General features: G+C 45.2%; 1 protein-coding gene across 4 annotated transcripts in view; it reads right to left on the bottom strand.

The window, feature by feature from the left end:
* Nucleotides 1-1,355: 1,355 nt before the first annotated feature.
* The window catches only part of STAU2 (staufen double-stranded RNA binding protein 2), a 246,499-nt gene continuing 225,338 nt past the window's right edge, over nucleotides 1,356-22,516 (bottom strand). For all 4 annotated transcript variants that reach the window (XM_084786805.1, XM_084786804.1, XM_084786802.1 and 1 more), the window contains 2 exons: nucleotides 3,591-3,679; nucleotides 1,356-2,465 (listed from right to left, as the gene is read on the bottom strand). In XM_084786805.1, the coding sequence (XP_084642931.1) occupies nucleotides 2,372-2,465; nucleotides 3,591-3,679 (183 nt within the window). In that variant the 3' untranslated portion in view covers nucleotides 1,356-2,371. The remainder of the gene's footprint in view (nucleotides 2,466-3,590; nucleotides 3,680-22,516) is intronic.

The raw sequence follows: 22,516 nt of genomic DNA, 5'->3' as shown, positions 1-22,516 counted from the left end.
TTCATGAAGCACATTGGCCTCAGCCCTAGGAAGTGACTACAAAGCTCTGTGCTGATTGAGACAAGCTGAAAGCGGACACTGTAATTGATAGAGGAGATAAGTCAATCTGTGTCCTTTAACGAATAATGAGTTCCATTTTTCATCAAAAAGATCTCCTTGTGCTGAAGAAACATTCTTTCAATAAATCTACTTAATGGTTTCCCCTCTAATGATATATAACATTGGGCTGTGGAGCTGAGCACTGCAGTGGGCCTTGCCAGGGATGCAGGCCACTGATCATTTGCATTGGTAATTCAACATGAAAAAAAAAAGGGGGGGGGGGGTAAGAAATAAGAAAGAAAGGCAGAAAACCCAGAAGATATGCAGAAGTATTACTGTTCCAGGAACATGCCAGTGTCTTCCTGGGCATTCTAGAAGGTAGAGGTGCAGGGTTTGGGATGAGGAACCTAAATCTATGCAACTGTCCAGTCTGCCACCGTGCCCGTTGCTCTGTGGGTTTGGAAGTGATTCAGCTGGTCAGACAGCCCTGGTTGAATACTTCGGATACCTGGGTGGTGAGAACCGAGGACTTCTGTGTCCCTAAAGACTGCCGTCTTCCCACAGGCCTGCCCAGCTCAGTGTTGCTGTAGAAGGCTGTGGTGTTTACAGCGCTGGGGGGAAACTGCAGCATCGCTTCAGTGGTCCTGCAGGAAGTGGCTCTCACCTCATCCAGGTGCAGAAGAAGCCTTAGGTGGCTGAGTCCTAGGAGGAGCAAGAGCCTGCCTCCTGCCAAGGGAATGAGTTAGGGACGCCTGCGTCCTTGATTAGGCGGTAGGACTGTGCCCAAGCAAACACCTTACAGACAGTGTTGTTCTTTTCACCAGGATCCAGCCTTATGTAACCAAGCCTACTTCCTCTAAGGGCACCCAGCCCTCCCATCACCGGCAGACTTCCCCACATGGGAACCATTATAAGCCTGGAGTTACTTCCTTATGGTGCTGTTTGTTTATCCTCCAGTCGCGTGTGAGTCAGCCAGATCATGATGTGTATGGTTTTGCTTGTGAAACCTTACATAATTCTACTGCTGTTGTCAGGTTGGGCAGAGCAGTGAGACCATATAGTGTTTTCTCATTGCACAATGTTTGCAAACCAATAAGGAGAAAGCCTGAACAATGAGGTGACAGTGGCTGGCTAGACCAGGTCCTAGTCAGATCCCAGTCACCCAGCAGGCAGCCTGCAGTTTCACAGAGACAGCCACTTTTAATTCCATGGCTGGGCAGGACAGTGAAGGCTGGGTGGTGACCTTCCCCACAGGTTTCAGAGCACTGACATTTAAAAGGCAGGAGGAAGGGAACGAAATAAAAACAATTCATACAGAAAGTGACCAAATCTTTACTGCATTTGCCCCACGCTGGATTCCAAACATGCTGGTCCAGAGCGTGGTTGGCTAGACGCTTCTCCAACAGGCTTTCCCTTACCCACCATGTACAGTATTTATTTTGACCTTACTCACTGTCCCAAGTCCAGAGGCAGTTACTAAAGACACTTGATACAAACAGTGAGTGGCTACAACACACGGATGGAGGTGGGCACAACTTCCATGACAGAGTGGCCTCCCAGAGCGGATGTGCAGAGGCAAGACGCCCCCTCGGTGGCTAATGGCATCACGTAGCACAAAACCCACAACTGCTCGGTTTTGTTTCATTTTGTCATTTTAAAAGTCCTGAAATATATGGAAACTACTTGTTCCTAGTATTATTTATATTGCAAATCAATTATCTGACCTGATTTAAAACATAGTTATTTGCATACAGCTTTGTGCAATGCACCGTAAAGTAATGTGTGTGTGTGTCTGTGTGTGTGTGTTTTCAAGATGAAGGTTACAAATATCTGCATAAAAAGAGAAACTGTGAGAGACTATATATGAAGACAACCATCACATTTCACAGCACATCATTGGTTAATTTCTGAACTGTCAAGCATTACTTCAAACAAGAGAGAGATTATAACAATACAATCGCCACGACAAAACAATCATAACGACAGAACCAAACCCAGCTTCTCTATGAATCATTTGAAAACTTTAGCTTTGTTTCTAACACTTTTCATTAATGGTTGTTTTTAAGCTCCGGTAGTGGGATCAGATTTCTGCTGCCTCTGGGCAAATGAGTTATGACCTGATCTCAGGTTCCAAGGGAAATGCTCAAAGTTTTATTTTCCCCCCCGGTTGAATAAACAGTCCCATGTACATTATCTCTTGTGTTAGAACAGTGTTGTCTTCACATAAGACTCAGATAATGGTATTAGTCATTCATTTCCCTGAACACAGACACCCTCATGCGTGCTGACAGGTTTATAAGGACGCGGTGGCAGCCGTGGGTTCTGGGACTTGCTAGACGGCCGGCTTTGATTTCTTGCAGTCCTGAGTGATGGAGCCCGGGCTCGCCTGGTTATTGTCCGCTTTCTCGCGCAGATGCTTGGCTTGTCTGAAAGATTAATACATTAACAAGAGCTGAGCTCTGGGCTGCACATCTTCAGACATGTTTATTAGCAGATGGCACACAGGATTCAAAGGTCACCACAAAAGTGACCTTTTAAAGTGAAACGACAATATTTATGCTCAGATGGTCTGCTGATGAGATCATGTGGAAATGGTTTTGATTAAATTAGCTTATAGATGGTTGCCAGTCTATAGACAGCCTGAAATGCCATGGCTGTTTACCAAATGCGTTCTTCTCATCTTTCAATGAAAATGACCAAATGCTGGTTTTGTTTTGTGGGGTGTGTGTGTGTGTGTGTGTATGTGTGTTTTCTTTTGTATGTTCATTTAGCTGTAGGAGCAACATATCTGCTATTTACTCCCCAAGTTGTGTGTTTTAATTTTAATTCTGATGGTTTCTTCTCTGTGCTCTGAGATTGCACTGGCTATCATTATTGCGCTGAAAGGCTTTGGACTCTGTATAGTAACTATAACTGGCTTTTCACTTTGTTATCATAAACTGGGTCTCTAGAGAAACCCAAACCTCACTCCTTTCCATAGCACCTTAGGTTCAAATCTCATAAAAAGCTACAAGCTGGCTTGCAGGAGTAATGGTTGTACTTGCAAATTTGCTGTAGTCCCTGGCAGTCCTGTTTCTGTGGCAGAATGTGCCAATGTTCCATGCAACAAAAGGGGGGGAAAAAGGTGGTAGGGGCTGCTTTCAGTCCGCTTTGTTTTCTCTTAGTTGTTCTTAGAATAAATGTGAGTGCAATTTTTTTTTAACCGAGTTGATGAGAGAATCTTTGACACATGCAATGAACACAGTCCTCTGTGAGTTCTGTAGCTGTCTACACTCAGCAAGATTGTCAGGGTTGCCCCCACCATGGCATTAAAATGCAGAGACAATGGCCAACTCACAGGTTAGAATGTCCATAAACATTTCAGAAAAGTTGATTATGAACATATATATATATACATATATATGGTTTTCCTCCATCTGTATTTAATGAGGTATGAAGAATTTTGTAAAAACTCAGACACCATTGTCTGGATTTCTTTTAACCATACCGTTATCATATATTATCTTTCGTATAGACACAAAAGCAACAGCACTGACTAAGGACATACTCACTTTTCAAGAGAACCCTTTTCAACACTCACTGCCCCATCGATCGGTTCCAGTCCTTGTTCGGAAAACTGTTTCAAGGCACTTAAAGCTGCCTAAAAGTGAAAACAGACAAGGAGAGCCATTCGCTGATTTCCACAAAATGAACGGGTGATTCCAAAAGAAAACCCAAGATACAAAGGCTGTCATTTTCACCAGTGCTTTTAAACGTTCTCAAGCAAAATTACACCTGAAAGTTTGCGTTCTTGTGGAGCGGGGCACAAGTGCACTAGATGCATATGTCTGTCCGTGTGTGCGAGTGTGCGTATTCATGTGCTCGCTCGTGCTCTTGTACCCAGAGCTCCAGTGCTCTCTGGCTGTTGTCAGGGGATGGGGAAAAGAACTCAGTGGGGTTCCCCCCCCCTTGTCCTTACTCATAACTTTGAAAGACCATGAAGTTCCATCCGCAAATACAGAAACTTGAAGTGCTTTGTGCATGGTGACTTGACATAATTTCCCCCTTCAATGGCTGAAACAGTGAACACACACACTCTTTCTTTCTCTCTCTTGAGATGAGAGGACATTGGATTTTCTACCTTCAGTTCTCTTTACAAAATTAACGGGCATGGAACGCCAACCAAGCCACACAATGGGGAGCGGGATCCATATACCCTGAGAGGAGAGGGAAAGTCAGACTCCCAGCTCCTGTGGGCTCTGGGGAGGCAGTCCTGGCCCAGCAGAGCCTGCAGAGGTGTTGAGAGGCCAGGGCAGGCGTGGGATGCTTTGGTGTTGACAGGCTGGTGGAGCCTGGCTGGATAGCTGGGAGGCACCCAAAAATGCAGCGCGGATAAGATCTACATAATTTGTTGACACTCTTGTGCGTGTTCCAAACTGTTCATTCTTTGAGTAAGAATTTGGGTCTTCTTCCTCTCCCCCCCCCATCCCCCCCCACCTCCTAAACTCCATTAGAAGGGTTTTGTTGAGTCTGAGGTAGGTGTCAGCAGTCCGGGATGTCTGAATATTGGCGAGGCCTGCTGCTTCACGCTCGGGGCATCTGGGTTTCCTCAGCTGCCTTTGAAAACAGAGCTCGCTCGTGCAGGTTCCCAAAGAGCTGACCGAGGCACGGCTCCTTTGAAATTTCTTTATGTACAAAGGATTTGGGATGGGTTAATTTTAAATTAATGGACCAGGTTTTCTTGGAGTGGAGCACAGTTCTAGGTTTACAGGAACTGAGCAGGGAACCTACCCAGCTCCCACACGCCTCCCTCCACCCCTGTCGGTCACCTATGATGTCTTGTATTACCGTGGGATGTCTGCTTAAACTGATCAGCAAATATCAATGTATCACCTAAAGTTCCTATCAGGAAATCCATACTAGGATTCCTCTATATTTAATTTTTGAAACGGAGGAGGGCGCTTGGCAGTGGTGGGGTGGGGACACTCATATAGACTAGGCTAGTCTCAAACTCCCTATGTAGCCAAGGATGACCTTGAACTTCTGATTTTCTTGCCTGTATCCGACGATGCTGGCATTACAGGTGAGCATGCACCACCATGACTGGTTTTTCTGTGAGTTTTGATTAATGCGTAAGGACATGTATTCACCATTGCAGTATTACACTGCGGAGTTACACTGTTCTGAAAGGCCTGAGACCCCACCCATTTATTTCTGTCTCCCTCTCAATCCTTGACAGCTTCCATTTTCCCCCCTGCCTCAGTAACTTCACCTTTTCCAGAATGTCACGAGGTTGAAACGCTCTACTCTGCAAACTGTTTCAGGCTCTTCTCTGTCTTTCCACGTTTATTTCTCTTTATAGCTGGATGATATTCCATGCATGCATATATCGCATGGATTTTACCCTTTCACTCTTGGGAGTCACTTTGATTGTTTCCAGTTTGGGGAGACTGTGAATAAAACTGCTATAAAGAAAGGCCTGTGAATGGTTTAACATTAGAAATGTAATTTTAATGTAATATTAAAATTTTAATTATTTGTTTCCCTTCTTCTTAATCTTTCTCTTTTGCTTTGTAAGTCACAATTTCAATATGCAATCAAAATAGGCAGTTTTCCACTCAGAAAGACTTTCAGTAGCCTCACATTTATAAGCCTTTCTGTATGGGCTAACTTCTCAAGTTCCCATTTTTCCTATAAAAATTTTAAATACATTTTGAATTTAAATATAATTATATCAGTTTACTTTTTTGTTTTGTTTTGTTATTTTGTTTTTTGAGATAGGGTTTCTCTGTGTAGCCTTGGCTATCCTGGACTCACTATGTAGACCAGGCTGGCCTCGAACTCACAGAGATCTGCCTGCCTCTGCCTCCTAAGTGCTGGAATTAAAGGTGTGCAGCACCATACCCAGCTACTTTTCTTCTTTATTTACTTACTCTCTGTAGTCCCTTTCTCTCTATCTCCTTGGTGCCCCACCTCTCAAATTGATAGTCTCTTTTTCTTTGATTATTATAGCTATATATATGTAGATAAAAGTATGTATAAATAGACACACTCAACCTTTTGAGTTTTGTTATGTGTGTGTGTGTGTGTGTGTGTGTGTGTGTGTGTATTATTATTATTATTATATGGTTTCAGCTGCTTTTTATCTCTTTACCAGGCTTCCTTTAGTAAAATAACTGGGCATCATTTCATTAATGTCTATATTATAAATTCTTAGACTATTTTATGCCTAAAATGCTGTGGGTTTTGTTATTGTTGTATTTTTGTTTTATCTTTGTTTGTCTGAGATGGGGTCTTTGATATTTCTGGCTGGCCTTCAAACCTGTAATATAACTATGGTCTACTTTGAACGTTTTATTCTTCCTATTTCTAACTCCCATGTGCTGGGTTTATGGGTGTTTACCATCATGCCCAGCTAACCTATGTTACTTTTTAGAGTTTGGTGTGTACGTCTGTGGTGGTTTGAACAGGTATGGCTCCTATAGACCCATGTGTTTGAATGCTTGGCCCATAAGGAGCGGCACTAGTAGGAGGTGGGTGTGGTCTTGTTGGAGTAGGTGTGGCCTTGTTGGAAGAAGCAAGTTATTGTGAAGGCAGACTTTGAGTCTTCTATGCTCAAGCTATGCCCAGTGTGGCACACAGCCTCCTCCTTCTGCCTGCAGATTAAGATGCGGAACTCTCAGCTCCTTCTCCAGCACCATGCCTGCCTGCATGCTGCCATCCTTCCCACCATGATGACAATGGACTAAACCTCTGAAACTGTAAGCCAGCCCCAAGGAAATGTTTTCCTTCATGAAAGTTGCCCTGGTCACGGTGTCTCTTCACAGCAATAAAACTAAGGCACCTTCCCACCTGCCCCAGGAGAAGCTGTGCCTTCTGCAGCAGCAGGAGGAAGGTGCTTCTTCAGGAACTTCCGCATTTCCCCCTCAGAGGCACTCTGGGTCAGATGAGCACACATCATCATGGGTCCAAGGCCCTGCCTTTCATAGAGTGGATTCACCTTCATCATTTACTTTCCTTATTGTACTTGGAGATACTGACATGTGGCTGCTTTCAAAGCTTAAACTCACACTCCAGAGACTCAGATTTGGACAGTTCTCCCACCTCTGGGATGGAGCCATCTACAGAGGAATCGGACCATTGTTCAGCTGGTCTGGGAGACCTTGGGGACCGCATGTAGTCCTGAGGTGCTGGGTGGCTATGCTAAGCAGAGTCCTGTGGGTATGTGCCCTCCATAGAGCTTTGTTCTGTGTCCTGCATGCACAAGGAGCAGGGGAAGCAGGCCAACACTGCCTCACTCCATAGACAAACTCATGCCGACTCTAAAACACCACGGCTTTGTGGGCGGATCTGATGAACACAGAGGTCACTGCAGATGCAAGAACTTGGAGCAAAAGATCAGCTACCTTGCTCCGATCTGTCAATTAGGTACATTACTGTCAAGGATGCTAATTTTTATCGTTTCCTCCGAATAGATGATAGACAATCCATTGCATGCCAGCAAATTTAAATGTTCAATGTGATCTTGCTATATGAACGTCCTAAGAGTGTCGGGCTTCTTGCTCCCGCTCTGCTCTCAAGACCAGCACAACATGACAATACCAATCTCTATACTTCTATTTTGGTCAGTGTTGGGAAAAAATCCTGGGCCTCACCATGCTAGCGGTGTGTTCTACCCCACTCTCATGAAAAGAATTATATGTAGGCTAGCTCTAGTCCGTTTTCACTGTTTGCCCTGGTAACACTTGACGCAGTGTTGTCTGGACCCAGGAACCATGTGAACCGCTTCTCAAAGCATCGGCATCCCAAGGCATCGGAAGAGAGCTACACCGGAGATGAAGGCCAGGGCTTGGGGAAGCGGGTTTAGTGTTTTAGCACTTGCAAAATCTTCCAGATGATGTTATCCTTGTGTCATTTAGGTCTCCTGCACCCTGTCATCACTTCAGGAATGTCCAGCAGGCTGGAATGACAGCACACTCTTTCGATCCATGCCATGAACGGTCTTTCTGAGCTCCTGCGTGACTGTTTCCCTCCACAGGTACGCTCCACGGCTTCCAAGTAACACTCCTTATCTCATCAAATGAGCTCATGCAGCCTACAGCTTACTGATAACTGGGAATACAATAGCTTATAAGTATGAGAGGATTTCTTGATAATTTACAGAGGGCAAAGGTGACAATTTATCGTAGCCTGTGTAATCAGTAATAGCTACCATTTGACGAACATCATTAGGCTACAGTCATTGGATGGAGCCTTTTACCTGCATGACCTCAGGTCTTATCATAGCCACAACGTTGGTCTTACGTCTGAGCAAACAGAGGCCCAAAGAATTCAGTAACTCGCTTCAGGTCACTCAGCCAGTAAGTGCCAGGGCAGAGATTTGAACCCAAACCAAGTCTTAGCCACACCACTGTATTTACTCTGCACCTTAAACTGTTCACACCCAGCACACCCACAGTGAGCATCACTACACTCAACACCAGCATCCTTTGACCTCCTTTTCTGTGCTGATTCTCTCCCTTGCTTCTCGCAATATTTGCCTATGCTGAGCACAAACTTATTTCCAATTACTAGGAAAGAAATGTATTATCCTGTAGGTGTCCCACAGTCCTCTTGCAGTCCCTAGGTTCCTTTCCAAAGCCAAGCATGACATTTCTGTTATCATTCGCACTACAGGATAGTACCAAATGCCTACAGTCCTTATTTTGTCACTTAGGATTACCCAGGAACTACAAATGAGATGACTTCATTCTCCATGTCTTAACATTGTGAAGGTAACAAATCTCACTCCCTTCACTGGACTCCTTTCTTCTCTTTTCATAAAAACAAACAAACCAACCAACCTTTTCATTTCTTACCTGTGACTGCCTGCATGAGGGAGAGGGCAGCTTTGGGGTTTTGCTGGGCTTGTGGGATATAGTATGCTGCAGTAATAAGAGTTACACAGGGTTACACAGTGGGCTGGACAAAGGTTGACTGTGACATACAGGAAGCCAGAGGCTCATTCTGCTTAAGGCAGCAGAGTGGAGGTGCCTCTTCTTACGGGCACTTACAGAACCAAAGCTCCTGCTTCCTGCACACGCGTGGAATCAGAGCATGGCTTTCCTGCCATCATCCTCATCTTTGTTTTATTTATTTGTTTACTTTTGAGTTAGGGATCCACCATTTAGCCCAGGCTAGCCCGAAACTTGCAATCCAGCCCCAGATTGGTCTCAAACTCACAATCCCCTTGTCTCTGAGGCATCTCTGTGGTTCAGTCACCACACAAGGTCTCATTCTACTCGACCAATTCTTCATCCACTCATTTCCAAGAAAGGGCAGTTGCAGTTTAAAGAAATCCATGGAAGGAGATAGGCAAGTGAGCTTCTGATTTTACAGTCAAACCACTCCAACGTCAGCTCGTGATCAGGGCTTGAAAAGCCACATGGCCTCTGCTTCATGCTGAGTTCAGTAAGCAAAATGAGCCTTTGCTGTTGGACCAATGTCTTCAGAGAATAAAGGTAATAATGTGGCCCTCTGAGCAAATTGTAAAGTTGAGCAGTCCACAAAACGTGTTTAAACACTTCCAGAATTTGTCTAGAGGGTGATAAAACCAACGAAATCCTCACATTTGAACAATTTCAACTGAAGATATTGTTAACTTATTGGAAGTAGCTGCTTTAAAAATTTTCCAAATATAAGCATGATACATAATACTGAAGGACACTTTGAAATGGGTGTGAGGCAAACCACTCTTAGTTGGGCTTCATCATCAAGCTTGATGAAGAGGCAAGCTCTAAACTGTCTCCTCCCTGAGAGTAAACAGATAACAAAGATGTCCTGCCCCCACCCCCACCGTCCGCAGCCCACCCTCTCAGCAGGAATGATTTGCCATGTGATACAAGTAAACTCATCTTGGGGAGTCGTGGGAAGAATCCACTCTGGGTCCTTAATGAGGCACATCCTGAATGATGCTAGCCCAAGCTGGGTAGCTTCCCACTCACTGCGGATTCCAGAATTTCAAAGATACACTAACAGAAGGACCGGGGCCCTCCAGAAGTCTTTGGCCATAAACAAATAGACAACTCAATGATTTCATTTCCAAGGTCAGAAAATGTTTTCCTAGGAAATCAAAGCAAACACCCTGAGCATCTAATGGAGGTGGACTGCAACCTCCCAGCTACACTCTCAAAGCCCAGCTTTATGTCAACAAACCTGCTCTGTGACTTAAAGAACAGAAGGGACTAGAAACAAACATCTGAGGGGTTGCTACCCCAGTTCATTCTTGTCTTTTCAACTCTCTCTGTGTGTGTGTGTGTGTGTGTGTGTGTGTGTGTGTGTGTGTGTGTGTGTGTGTTTGTGTGTGTGTGTGTGCGTGTGCGCTGGGGGCTACTGAGGGGTGATGGAGGGGAGGGAATAGGAGTAGGTGGGGGAAGCACGTGAGTAGTAAGTGTGTGGCGGTGCGTGGATGTGTGTGTTTTCTTTTGAGGAAAGCATCTGCATAGATACACAGACATGTTTTGGTTCCCAAACGGCTTTACAACTGTTTTGTGAGTAAAGCCCCACAGCCCTAGAATAGCTGTCGCTACCATTTCATGTGTTCCTTGTTTTGGTTGTTGTTATAGCAATGGCGGAAACATGATGCCGGTGAGATTATTTTCCATGCCTACTTGCTGGACGTGTGTGTGTGTGTGTGTGTGTGTGTGTGTGTGTGTGTGTGTCTGAGAGAGAGAGAGAGAGAGAGAGAGAGAGAGAGAGAGAGGGACCATCCATGCACATACTCAGTAGCACATGCACAAAACCAGGTTGGAGATGCATCTTTCCAGTCCTGTTTGCTATCTTTAACTCTCCCCTTGGCAATTAGCAGTCAGCAAATCTTGTTGACACCAGCACTTATTCTTCCTGCTTCCTTCTCCAGGGACTAGCATGTAATGACAAGGCAGCAGCGTTGGGTCACTTTCTTAGAGACGACAATGGCCTTTATGAGCAAAAAACGTGACTTTGAAGTCATCCCTTCTGCACAGCAGCCATCCGTGCTGCTTTGAACAAGACGCCCCGATGGATCCTTTCGTTCCCTTTGCTTCCGTCACATTTTCCCACCAGCTCACATCCCAATTCCCAGAAACAGGCTGCTTCTATCAAAGTCTCAAAGTCAACGGTAACCACACACCCAAATGCGGCCTTCATATTCAAGTAAGCATTCGGGGTTTGTTTTGTTTTGCTTTCTCGCCCCCAAAGTGCCTGTTCATGGTAAACTCTTGGCCAGGGTCGGGGTGGGAGGGGGCAGAGCTAGCTGCTGGATTCCTCAGAGAGCCCACAGTTAATTAAATCAGGCTCCTGTCAGAAGGAAATGATAGCTTTTTAAAAGCAAACACCCTGGGTGGGGGGGGGGGAGGTGGAAGGGGGGAAGACTCTCCAAACTTTTCATCTGAATAAGTGGAACAAACAAACAAATAGACCAGAGCTTCCTTCACTAGCATATAGCCTGCCTAGCAGCCTTCCTTCCTTCGAAAGGTCTGCCTTACAGACCATGTCTGTTGACTTGTCAACAGACTTGTGTCCCTGGTCGTGTCACACTGAGAAGGGATTACACTGAGCTGCAGGTGAGCACTCGCTGCCCTGCCGGCCCACAATTTCACTCTAGCCTGGGCTTCGCATTCCTGCTTCCCCAACGCTATTAGTTCAGGTAATTTCCATAAAATTGCCACCTTATAAGATGGCTTGCCCTTGGAGAAAAGGAATGTCTGCTTGCTAAGGTGAAAATTACCTGTTATGGAAAAAAATAATTAAAGGGTAGGTGATCTGAGCCACGCAGATTTTCAATAGTCTCCTAAAACAGGTGTTTAGACTCTAGAATTTGGGGAATTTCTTCAAAGCATTTAAAGTAGAGACTTCGCCAGCACCTATATTCTTGTGGTTAGGACATTGGAATGGGGAGTCCCATGTAGCTGTGGCCTGGACAGTGCAGAGCCGAGCCTGGCACAGAGTGTATTTCATGTGTCCTGAGCACTCCTGAGTAACAGGCAATGTCCACATCGCCATGGTTTCCTCTAATACACTTTTTGTTTTCCAAGCACTATTCCTGTTTTGTCTTGATTTGATTATTCAATACAAAGTCCCCTTTGATCTTTTGTGTGTTTTTGTTTTGTTCATTTATTATTCTTTGAGACAAGGTCTCACTCTGTAGCTCTGGCTGGCCTGAAACTTGCTATGTAGACCAGGCTGGCCTTGAACTCACCTGTCCCTGAGTGCTGGGAGCAAAAGTATTTGCTATCACGGTTGGCTCTGTCAAGTCCCCTTTGTAAAAGGGCATCTCAGGAATCTGCAAGCCACCTCACCCACTCCCTAGTGGGAGGACCTTAGGTCATTTCAGGGCATGTCCCCAACAGGGACTGTGGGACCTATTTCTCCTCTTCCTTTTTGTTTCTTGGCTATAAGATGAGAAGTTTGGGTCTAACCTGTGCTCCTGCTGTGATATGTTGCTTGACCACAGGCCCCAAACATCAGGGCTAATGAGTTATGGACTGAAAGATCCAAACTGTGGCCCCAGATGGACCTCTCCTTCCAAGTTGATTGTCCATAAGTTGTTACAGTGATGGAAAAGTAATTAACATAGTGCCTATCCCGCCTAGGCCAGCTCTACTGTGGATCACCTTTGTATCCATATACAGATTACTGGCTCGTTATCTGAAAATTGGAGCCCTTAGCTTCCATTTAAGTAGTGATATTTAAATAAATAAGAGTATGAACTACACATTTTTCTTTCTTTTGCTTTCTCTTTGTGTGTGTGTGTGTGTGTGTGTGTGTGTGTACACGCACATGTATGTACATATTTGTGGTGGCTTGGATGAGAATGACCCCCATTCTCAAAATAGTGGACTGCTTGGGAAGAATTAGGAAATGAGGTCTTGTAGATGTGTCACTGGGGGCGGGGTCAGGCCCAGTCTGCTCCTCTGTCTCGGCCTGCTGCCTGTGGCTCAGGATGTAAAGCTCACAGCTACTGCTCCAGCACACACCTGCCCCAGTGCTCATCATGAGACTGTGAGCCAGCCTCCATTTAAGTCTACTTGTGTAAGAGTTGCCTTGGTCATTGTGTCTTCACAGAAACACAACAGTCTCTCTCCCTCCCTCTCTCTCTCTCTCTCTCTCTCTCTCTCTCTCTCTCTCTCTCTCTCCCCCTCCCTCCCTCCCTCCCTCCCTCTCTCCCCTTCTCTGCCCCCCCCTCCATGCTCCTTTCAAATTTCTCTTACATTTTCAAGTGCACTGCCTTTTTTTTTTTTTTTTTTTGGTATGGGAATCCTAGAATAACATCCTGTGATTTCACACCGAACAATACAAAAGATAAACATTTATGTCATGTAATCCCACATTAAAGTTTCCTTGGTAGTCTCAAAGATATCTCCTTGAATCTACATTTTTTTATGTAGTATTCAGTTGTTGGTCTCCTAAGCCCTAGGATTCCTATGGCTGCGAACCATGCTGCCATGACCTCACAGTACCTGTGTTTAACTTTGCATGGTGAAAAGGACCTTGCGGGTGGGATTAGTTCAGGGCCTTGAAACCATATGCTTAGCTTTGAATTGTGCAGGTGGGCCTGATCTAGTCACATGAGCTCTTCAAATTAGAGAACCATTCCCAGCTGTGGTAAGATGGGGGTGGAGGTTGGCGAAGGTGACATCATCGACTCTAAATATAAAGGAAAGACCATGAACCAAAAGCTGGAGGCAGCTTCTAGAAGCTGGGAAGGCAAGAAAACAGACTGACTCTCGCCTACAGAAGCTAGTGTATATAAGATGTAAGCTGCCCCATTTGGAACTGTTACAGCAGGCAAAGGAGACAGATCAACTCCATTAAAGGGGGCTGCAAGTCACACTGATGCCAGATTCTCTCCTGGAACAAGGTGGATGCTGATTCTGAAAGGAGACCGTGAGAGCCTGAGATGCTTGCTCAGAAGGAGAAGAAAGTAGGGTGACAATGCCTGCTCCCTACAAGCCAGACCTCCTCAAACCAATCTTTACATCACTATGAAGTCACGCTGCACCTCCACCCTTTTATGGTCTGATTCTAGAACAGACTCCGGCCTACAGGCCTCTCCCCTTACTCATCATTATGCTCAGCTGGACTCGGCTCCTTCCCCTCCTCCAGCAGGTGTCTCTAGTCATTCTTGCCAGCCCCTGGGCTCAGTATGGGGAGGCCTCCTCTGATGGCCCATGCCCATCACAGACCCTTGCTTATGTCCCTCGCAGCACTCGTCACAGGGCCATCATTATTCCCTTGAGGAAAGGCCCTGGTCTGCATGACTCACATCTAAGTGGGACCATTCATTGAACAAATACCTACTGAGAGCCCAGTGCTGTGCTCTGCACTGGGAAAGCCCACACCAGCATGCGTGCCTCTCCAGTCAGGAGTAAAGCCTGCAAACACTGGCTCTGAGATGTGAGGGGACAGTCAAGGGTAATAGCAACAAAAAGGAAACGTCAAAAAGAGGCTGAATAGCGGATTGGGGGGGGGCGGGGGAGGTTGAGAGAATGCTGACCACATCATCTATTGAGACTCCCACCATGGCCAATGACTTCCAGGAGACTTCAGTGAATGCAGTCCTGTGCCTAAGTGGGAATGTAGACCCTTGGGCTCTAGCCCAGCACCCACCCCACTGCATATAAAAGTCATGCCGTTGAGCCAGCTCCCTAAATCCTGAAGTACAGTGTGGTAGGCGCCTGGGATTTATAGCTCAACAACTTTGGGCTGAAGAGCTGGCCTGTCGTCTTATACGCCACAATCTTGAGCGAGTAAAAACCTCAGCTACTGATGATGTAGCTGCTGCTGCTGCTGCTCAAGGACTTTTCACTTGCGAATTCGTGAAATCTTCACCCACAGCCTTAATTACTTGACTCCCACCATTGTAAAGACGTGACTGCAGAGACAGATAACTTAGTCACAAGGTCATGTGGCTTGTCCCAGGCAGATCTGGCACTTGAGACCAAAACACAGAGTGCTATGAGAACAAAAGTCTGGGTGTGGGAGCTGAGGCCACTGGTTCTCTCTGGGATCCACTCTCCTTCTATGCTTACAGTCTCCTGAGCCCTGGCCACTTGGGGTGTTACTTGAGAAGGTGCAGAGTGGGAGCAAAAGCTACCTAGACTTGTTTAGGCAAGCCGACTAGTGCGATAGGCAGAGCTGACTGACTTCAACAGTGGGGCCTTCTGCATGGGGTAGAGATTTGAGGTTGGCCATGTTGCAGCCTCTGTAGACTGAGAACCCAAGTAAATTGGGTCCAGATTCTCACTGGGTTAACCAGAACCTATCAATGAATACTTTAGTTGGTGACTTATTTTTTTCTTAAAGATGACAGGCTAGATTTTGCTCGGCTTCTGGGACTTCCTGTATTCTTGCTTTTCCTCTTTTCTGCCCCTGTCGGTCTCCTGTGCAGTTGGCTCTTTCTTCTTCCTGGCTTTGGATCTCTTACCATCTCCACCAAGATGATTTACTCTCTCAAGATGATTTCACTGAGGCCAGTGCCTTAAGTCCCTTACAAATACAGACAGCTTACATTGCAACTATTAACTCAGCCTGCCGTCTGGTCTCACACATGTATGATGGATTTCTCTAATGTGTGAGATGTCAATCCTACCCCAAACAGAGGCGTTCATTCCCAACTCACACCACTCTTCTTCTGGAAATGATACCTCACTCAGCCAGTTGCTCGAAGCCCCAGGATTGAGCCTCTCTGTCCCTTTCTACATCTGTCCATTAACTAGCTCAGGTGGTCCTTCTGGGAAATCCCTCCAGAATCCAGTTCTCAGGCCCTGTCCTGCTGCTGTCAGCACACAGCCCTGTAATTTTCCTCTCTAACTCTCCCAGTCTCTCCTTTCCAGCTAACGCACAGCATTGGTACATCAGCTCAAACGTAACCAAAGCCTGGTTACTACCTAGCTCAGAACCTTCGAGGAACTCCTCATTTCCCTTAGAAGAACAACTCCCAGTTACTCCTCTGGCCCACGTGTGAGTGTGTCCCACCTGGGCTCTGGTCCCACCATGTGTGAGCGCCCACGTGAGCTCTGGCACAGCCTCCTCTCCTTGGAACTCCTCAGTTCACTTCGGCCTCGTGGACTCTCACATTTTCCTTAGGCCCCGTGCATGTCCAGTTCCTTCCTTCCACAATCCTCTCTCCAGTGCCATTTCCTGTCCTCTCATTCCAAAGGAGTCACACCACACCACTGCCTGTGTCCTTCCTTCTTTTCAAACTACCTAAATTGCAGCAAAAAAAATTTTTTTCCTAAAATTTTATCATGTATGTAAGCATTTCCTTATTTCCTTTATTTTCTGTGTCTCCCACTGGAAGAACTCTGTGTGCAGCACTTACTGCTGAGTGTTTTACATGGAGAGTAGGAGGCGGTCAACAGTCACTGGTTGAAAGACTAAAAAGGAATGAATGGGTAAAACCAGTGCCTGCATTCAAGACTATCCGGCCAGCTAGCGGCTGCCTGTTCTGTACAATCTTACTACTTTTTAGACTCAGTAAGGAAACTGGAGGGGTGAGGATTTCCTTCATTCATCGAAACACGAAAGGAACAGTTCACTTGATGCTGATGCTGGAGCCCAGTAGTGGTCACATGTGGGTCTTTCTTTCAGATGAAAAACTTGAAGATGAGCCTATGCTGCCCACGTGGGTGTTTTCCTGAGTGGTAAACTCACTTTGCGGCAATTAAATTATTGCAAATTTGCACTGGGCCAGAAGGCTGAAGACGAGGCTCCAAGATTATAGAGAGTGTTGGGTGACTGTTCAGGCAGTAAACTGTCTCAGTCATTTTGTTCATTTTGGAAGCTGCTAAGCTGCACTGCTGGTTCACTCAGGAATTTAAGACTTATTCCTTCTCAAGTCTCTGAGGGGGGTTGAAGACCAGATAGTTTAGTTCCACAATCAAGTTTATTTGGTTAGGGGATAAGATCCTTTTAGATCAAGATAAAGGAGTTAAGTTAATAGAGATGAGATAGGATAGATATTGAATTTCATTCAGAAACTTAGGCCCAACGAGACAGGAAAGATGTTTACTTCAAGTTTGACAAATACAAATAGCCAAATCACTATGAATGTAACATTGATAGAACTCATGATTGTCACATGGTTCTCCCTGCTGTATGTAGTTTGTTTTAAGCATGTGTAATAAAATAAATGTATATGAAAAAATTATTGCAAAATTGGAAGACATTTTTATTGTAATTAATTTACATTTTTTTCTAGAAGCACTTATCTTTCATTCCTTTCTTCTTTTCTGACTCACAGATGCAAAGTGACTATAAAATTCAAGAATTATAATATCATTTTTAATTACAACTGGAAAATAAGCACACCGCTAGCCGGGCAAAGTGGAGAATGGCTGTAATCCCAGTACTCGGGGAAGGCAGAGGCAGGCAGATCTCTGTGAGTGTGAGGCCAGGCTGGCCTACAAAGCAACTCTAGGACAGCCAAGGCTACACAGAGAAAACTTGTCTCAAAAAACCAAACCAAACCAAACAAACAGTTTCTGGTCAATGGCTGTGTCAAAGGAAATCTGCTACCCCAGTTCCTGTGAAACACTTTTATTCAGACAATACAACCAAACAAAGGAAGTTACTTTGTATCAGAACAGCATTATCGCAATACTCTCTCTCCCCCTACCTCTATTCCTAAGAGAGAAGGAATTTAGAATACTTTGAGGAACACAGGTTACGTCTGCTAAATACATTTGTAAAATTTCCCCTGGTGTCCATAGAAACAGCTAGTACTCCTCTAGAATAGACACAGACTTACCCAAACACAGTGCTCTCTGATTGCTTGTCTAGAAGACAAAGATGTAAGACGGCAAGTGTAAGGATTCACTCTTGGTTGGTGACTCTTAATCTATGTTAACATGCATACGTGGCAACTGGCAGTCCCCTAAAGTCTATTAACTGGCTACCCCTCTCCAACAGGATACATCATTCCCTTTCCAAAGTAGAATTTTTCCAAAGATACTGTGTCAAATTCTGCTCTTGATGGTTAATTGTGTAAGGAAACAAGATAGCTAGAAGTGGGTGTCAGTGGTAGACTTAGAAGTTTAGGGGTAAAATGTAATACAAGACATTCCAATGTGTAATTTCAGGTCAAAACTTTAGCCCAGGCAAAGGGCATTATAACAACCAACAAATGCCTGACATTCAGTTGAACGGAATTGCACATTGGAATGAACTGTACGCATATTGCAAATGTTTTGCCTGTAGCATCTGGTAAAGCGCAGGAGGGAAAGGGTGACCACGGCCAGAGTTCAAATCTGGATAAATATGCACAAAGGATATGAATTAAGTTATCAGAAGGCTAGAAGAGTTTGCTGAAGAGGGGGGTGGTTTCTAAAAGCAAGAAGTTATTTGGAATTTGACAGTGTGGGACTTTAGTTCTTTGTATAGCTGGCACTATAAACCAACTAAGGGCAGGATGATATTTCAAAGGAGGAAAATCAGTGAATGTGTACAAACATAAAAGGCACAGGCGATACTTTGACTTCAAAAGTAAGTGGTACTTATGGTATCAGATGCAATCTGGGATGTGCCCCCAAAGGAAACTGGGCACCGCTCTGTGAAACCTTTCTATTCAGGAAGGGAGGGATAACTTGTAAACTCCATGCCCTGTGCACCTGCCAAAGTACCCTAACTGCCTGAGGTTTAGAACAGTGCTCCTCCTGGGGGTGGCACCCAGTTCTTTACGATGCCTTGTGGCTCTGCCCTTTTGTTGTAGTTCAGTCACATTTGGACACACACTGGTCACCTCAGGGCCCTCTGCCTACCACCTGGGTGGGTTTATCTGAAAACTCATAATGTGCTGAAGGTAAAGGAGAGAGAGAGAGAGAGAGAGAGAGAGAGAGAGAGAGAGAGAGAGAGAGAGAGAGAGAGAGAGCAGAGAGAGAGAGAGAGAGAGACAGAGAGAGAGAGACAGAGAGAGAGAGACAGAGAGAGAGACAGAGAGAGAGAGAGAGAGAGAGAGAGAGAGAGAGAGACAGAGAGAGAGAGCGAGCACTCTGGATATAGTCACACAGTGTTCATTCTTTGCCTCAAACTGACTAGATGCTTCTATTGTTATTTATCCAGACACCACAGGGTGTGGTGGCCCTAAAGGGGACAGTGAGGCAAGAAGGTGACGGCATTTGTAGTTACCAGCCACCCCCCTCTTCTCTAAAATGTTTGTGTGAACACACCCAAATGCCAGCACAGAAGGTACCAAGCCATCCAAACACCAAAGGCCCCACTCATCTTGTTCGGGCCCCACACACTGCAGGACAAAGGCTGCCCTTGGCAACATTGTACCCGGCTCCCTCCTGAAGCAAAGGAAGAGATGTCACCCTGGCCCAGGGCTCTCTCAGTCCCAGCAGCTCGTTCATAATTTTGTGCTTTTCACTCTTTGAGACTTTGCCTTGGCTCGTCCTACACAAACCTACAGCCGTCAGCTCCTTTAACGGGGGTGTCTATAAAGAACAGCCCCCAAATCTGCTTTTCCAGGACACTTAATGTCTTTCCAATTAGATCCAGATGTGAGAAGCCGAAGGAACAGTTCTCAGGGCTGGACAAGATGACATAAATCTTGCAGCTGACAGAGATCCCACTGAGCTCGGTTGGGGAAACTCACAGAGAACTTGTTTGGGGCCAGAAAAGCGGCTGGTTATACAGACAGATGTGCACATTCTGATTCAAAAAAACACGTTCCGAGAGCGGGAGCGCACCACGAACACAGCGCCTACAAACCTTCTGCAGGCGAGAGCATGGCTGGGGCTCCCCTCCTGCTCCCAGCTAGATCAAAGGAGTGGCTGAGCGGGCTGCTAGAAAACAGACCAGAACCGATGCTTCCTGGCTCCTTAATTGCTCTTCTCAGGGAGAGGAAGGTGGGCACTCCTGACAGACCTTTGCTGGAGGAGAACAAGGGCTGTTTGTGCAGCTGACGGTTTGGCCTTTATTTTTTTTAATTATCTGGTCTTGTATACTTTCCAGAAAGTTCCTTTTAAAAAATAGTATGTTCTTCCTCCTCTTCTCCAGATGCTAGGAAGTACAGGTTCAACCCAAACCGTGTCTATTTCAAAGTGACACACATACAAAAACAAAACAAAAACAAAAAAATTAAAAATAAATAAAAAAAAAAAAAAAAAAAAAAACCAGGGCTTGAGTTAAAGGAGTTTAGTGGCATGACGCCCAAGGACTGGGAGCTTTGCTTTGCTTTTTCCCCTCCCAGTAATCTTGTTTTTAAAGCTTGGAAAACAAATTGCACCAAAGGATCAGCTTCTGCAGGATGCAGCGTGGACAAGGGAAGGGAGGGCAGTGAAGAGTACTAAGGGAGCCTGGGCAGGAGCACATAAGCACCATGACAGACAGGTGCCACGGTGGGCCAGCACTTGGATGCAGGCAGAAGGCCTGCACTCAGGTGTTCTGCGTTCACAGCAGAGCTGCTGGGGCACTCTTCCTTTGACAGCATCCCAGAATGATGCATTAATGTCTTTTCTAACCCCACTTCTGCCTCATGGCAGCATCTGGCTGGGTGAGAGAAGACAGAAAGGCTGATCTGAGGCACTTCACGAGGCTCATTTGCAACACCTGGTCACAGCCACTCTTGTGAACTTGAGCCTACCCACACGAGAATCAGAAGCTCTGTCCCCTCTGGGACATTTCACTGGTGGCCATATGCCCTGGACCCCTAACCCCCTGTCTTGGGTGGCTGATGCTTTTCCTCCCGCATCAGGACCAAAGTGGCAGCAAAGAGAATTCAGGATCACAGAGTGGGACACAGACACACACAGACACACACAGACAGACAGACAGACAGACAGACACACACACACAGACACACACACACACACACACACACACACGTTTTTATTTTCCCATCTTAAGATAAAAGCCAAGTACGGTTTTAAATTTATGTTTTACATCTTTCAGTTGGGCATGACTTTTCTGAGCAAATTCTAAGGACTATAAAGATGTCTTCACAGATAGACAACTTTGACTCTAAAGAAATTAATGCAAATTATAGTGCAGTTCAGTGAAATGCTAATTTATAGCTCCGTAAAGGTACAGTTCAAAGCTCAGAGGAGCAGGAGGAAGTCAGGGGATTGATGGCTTGCAGTAAGACAGGGTTAGAAACAGTAAAATGTAACCAGGGTTTTAGCTGGGAAATGAGCTGAGGGCTCATTTGTTCCACGCTACTGAGTTTTTAATTTAGATTTGTCGTTAAAACAGAATGCATTCTGTACTTGTGGTTACTAAGCGACTCTCTCGGCTGTCTTTAAAAGAAAACTGCAAAGGAACAGGACTAATTCTCCAAGGTAGGAATGACAGGGCAGGCCTCTGCGCTAAAAGCATAACACCTGTCTTAGAGTGGGATCAGGAAGCAGAGAAATTCAAAGGTTCTTTTTTTTTTTTTTTTTTTTTTTGGAGAGGCTAGGCTAGCAATTATTAAAAGAAGGGAAGTCACCTCTCCACAGGGAAACGTCACCTGTGACATAGTCATAGTATAAAATACAGTATCCATGAACTGTTGTTGGCAGTTATTAAACATACACATTTAGCCCTGAGTCAGAGCGGATCCCTCTCACTGCTTGTTTTCCCATGAGTCCCTGCAGTCCTGTGCGTTCCCATTTCCTTGCTTGGCTTCCTGTCTTTATGCGCTACACCTGCACTTAACGCGCAACTATTCCAGGAAAATACACCCGTTTGGTTCTGAGGGCACAGACTTGTAATCCCTGGAAAATGGAGGCAAGAAGGTCAGAAGTTCAAGACCAGCCTTACAATGAGCTCAGTGCCAGCCTAGTCTATGGGAGAATCTGTCTATTTAAAAAAAAAAAAAAAAGGCATCCAAAGTAAGTAAGTAAGTCATGCTACTTGTGAAATAAGGATTATTAAAATTGTTCCTTGGGTTGGAGAGATGGCTCAGTGATTAAATGTATGCCCCACACATCCATTCGACCCATGTCAGGTGCCGTCACAACAGCCTATAACCCCAGCTCCAGAGAAACTCAACGCCCTCTTCCTCCTCCGGCCTCACAGTTAACCTAAACTAACACTTTCTTTTCCCTTTTAATCTCTTAAAAATGAAAGGGAACAGAAAGTTGTTTCTCAGTAAAGCTCTAACACAGGAATTTTCTCCACCAGTCTGTTAGTAGCTACAAATTCAACACTGATCCCAGCTGCTCTGGGTAGCTCTCAAAATACCGCACATTCATAAAGCTCATTTCATTACACACGCCCAAACCTTAAACAGTTGAACTGTGACATAATAGCCATCAGAAAAACATAAATTCGGCAGAACCTCAAAGGACAATATTTCCGAGTGGGAGTACACCTTGCCTAACGTGCTCAGACCCTGTGTTTGGTCCCTTATACCATCAAAAAAAAATTTGTGTGTGGATTGTTTGCTTATTTCATTTTCATTCATAAGACAATATTTTGCGGATTTACCTTCACCTCAGAATTTACTTTTGTCTGACGAAGCACTAGTGATAAAACCCACTTTTTATCGCTGTGA

Source organism: Acomys minous (assembly GCF_964271855.1).
Source record: "Acomys minous genome assembly, chromosome: 1".
In the NCBI taxonomy this organism is placed as follows: Eukaryota; Metazoa; Chordata; class Mammalia; order Rodentia; family Muridae; genus Acomys; species Acomys minous.
This window is presented reverse-complemented; position numbering and strand designations above follow the sequence as displayed.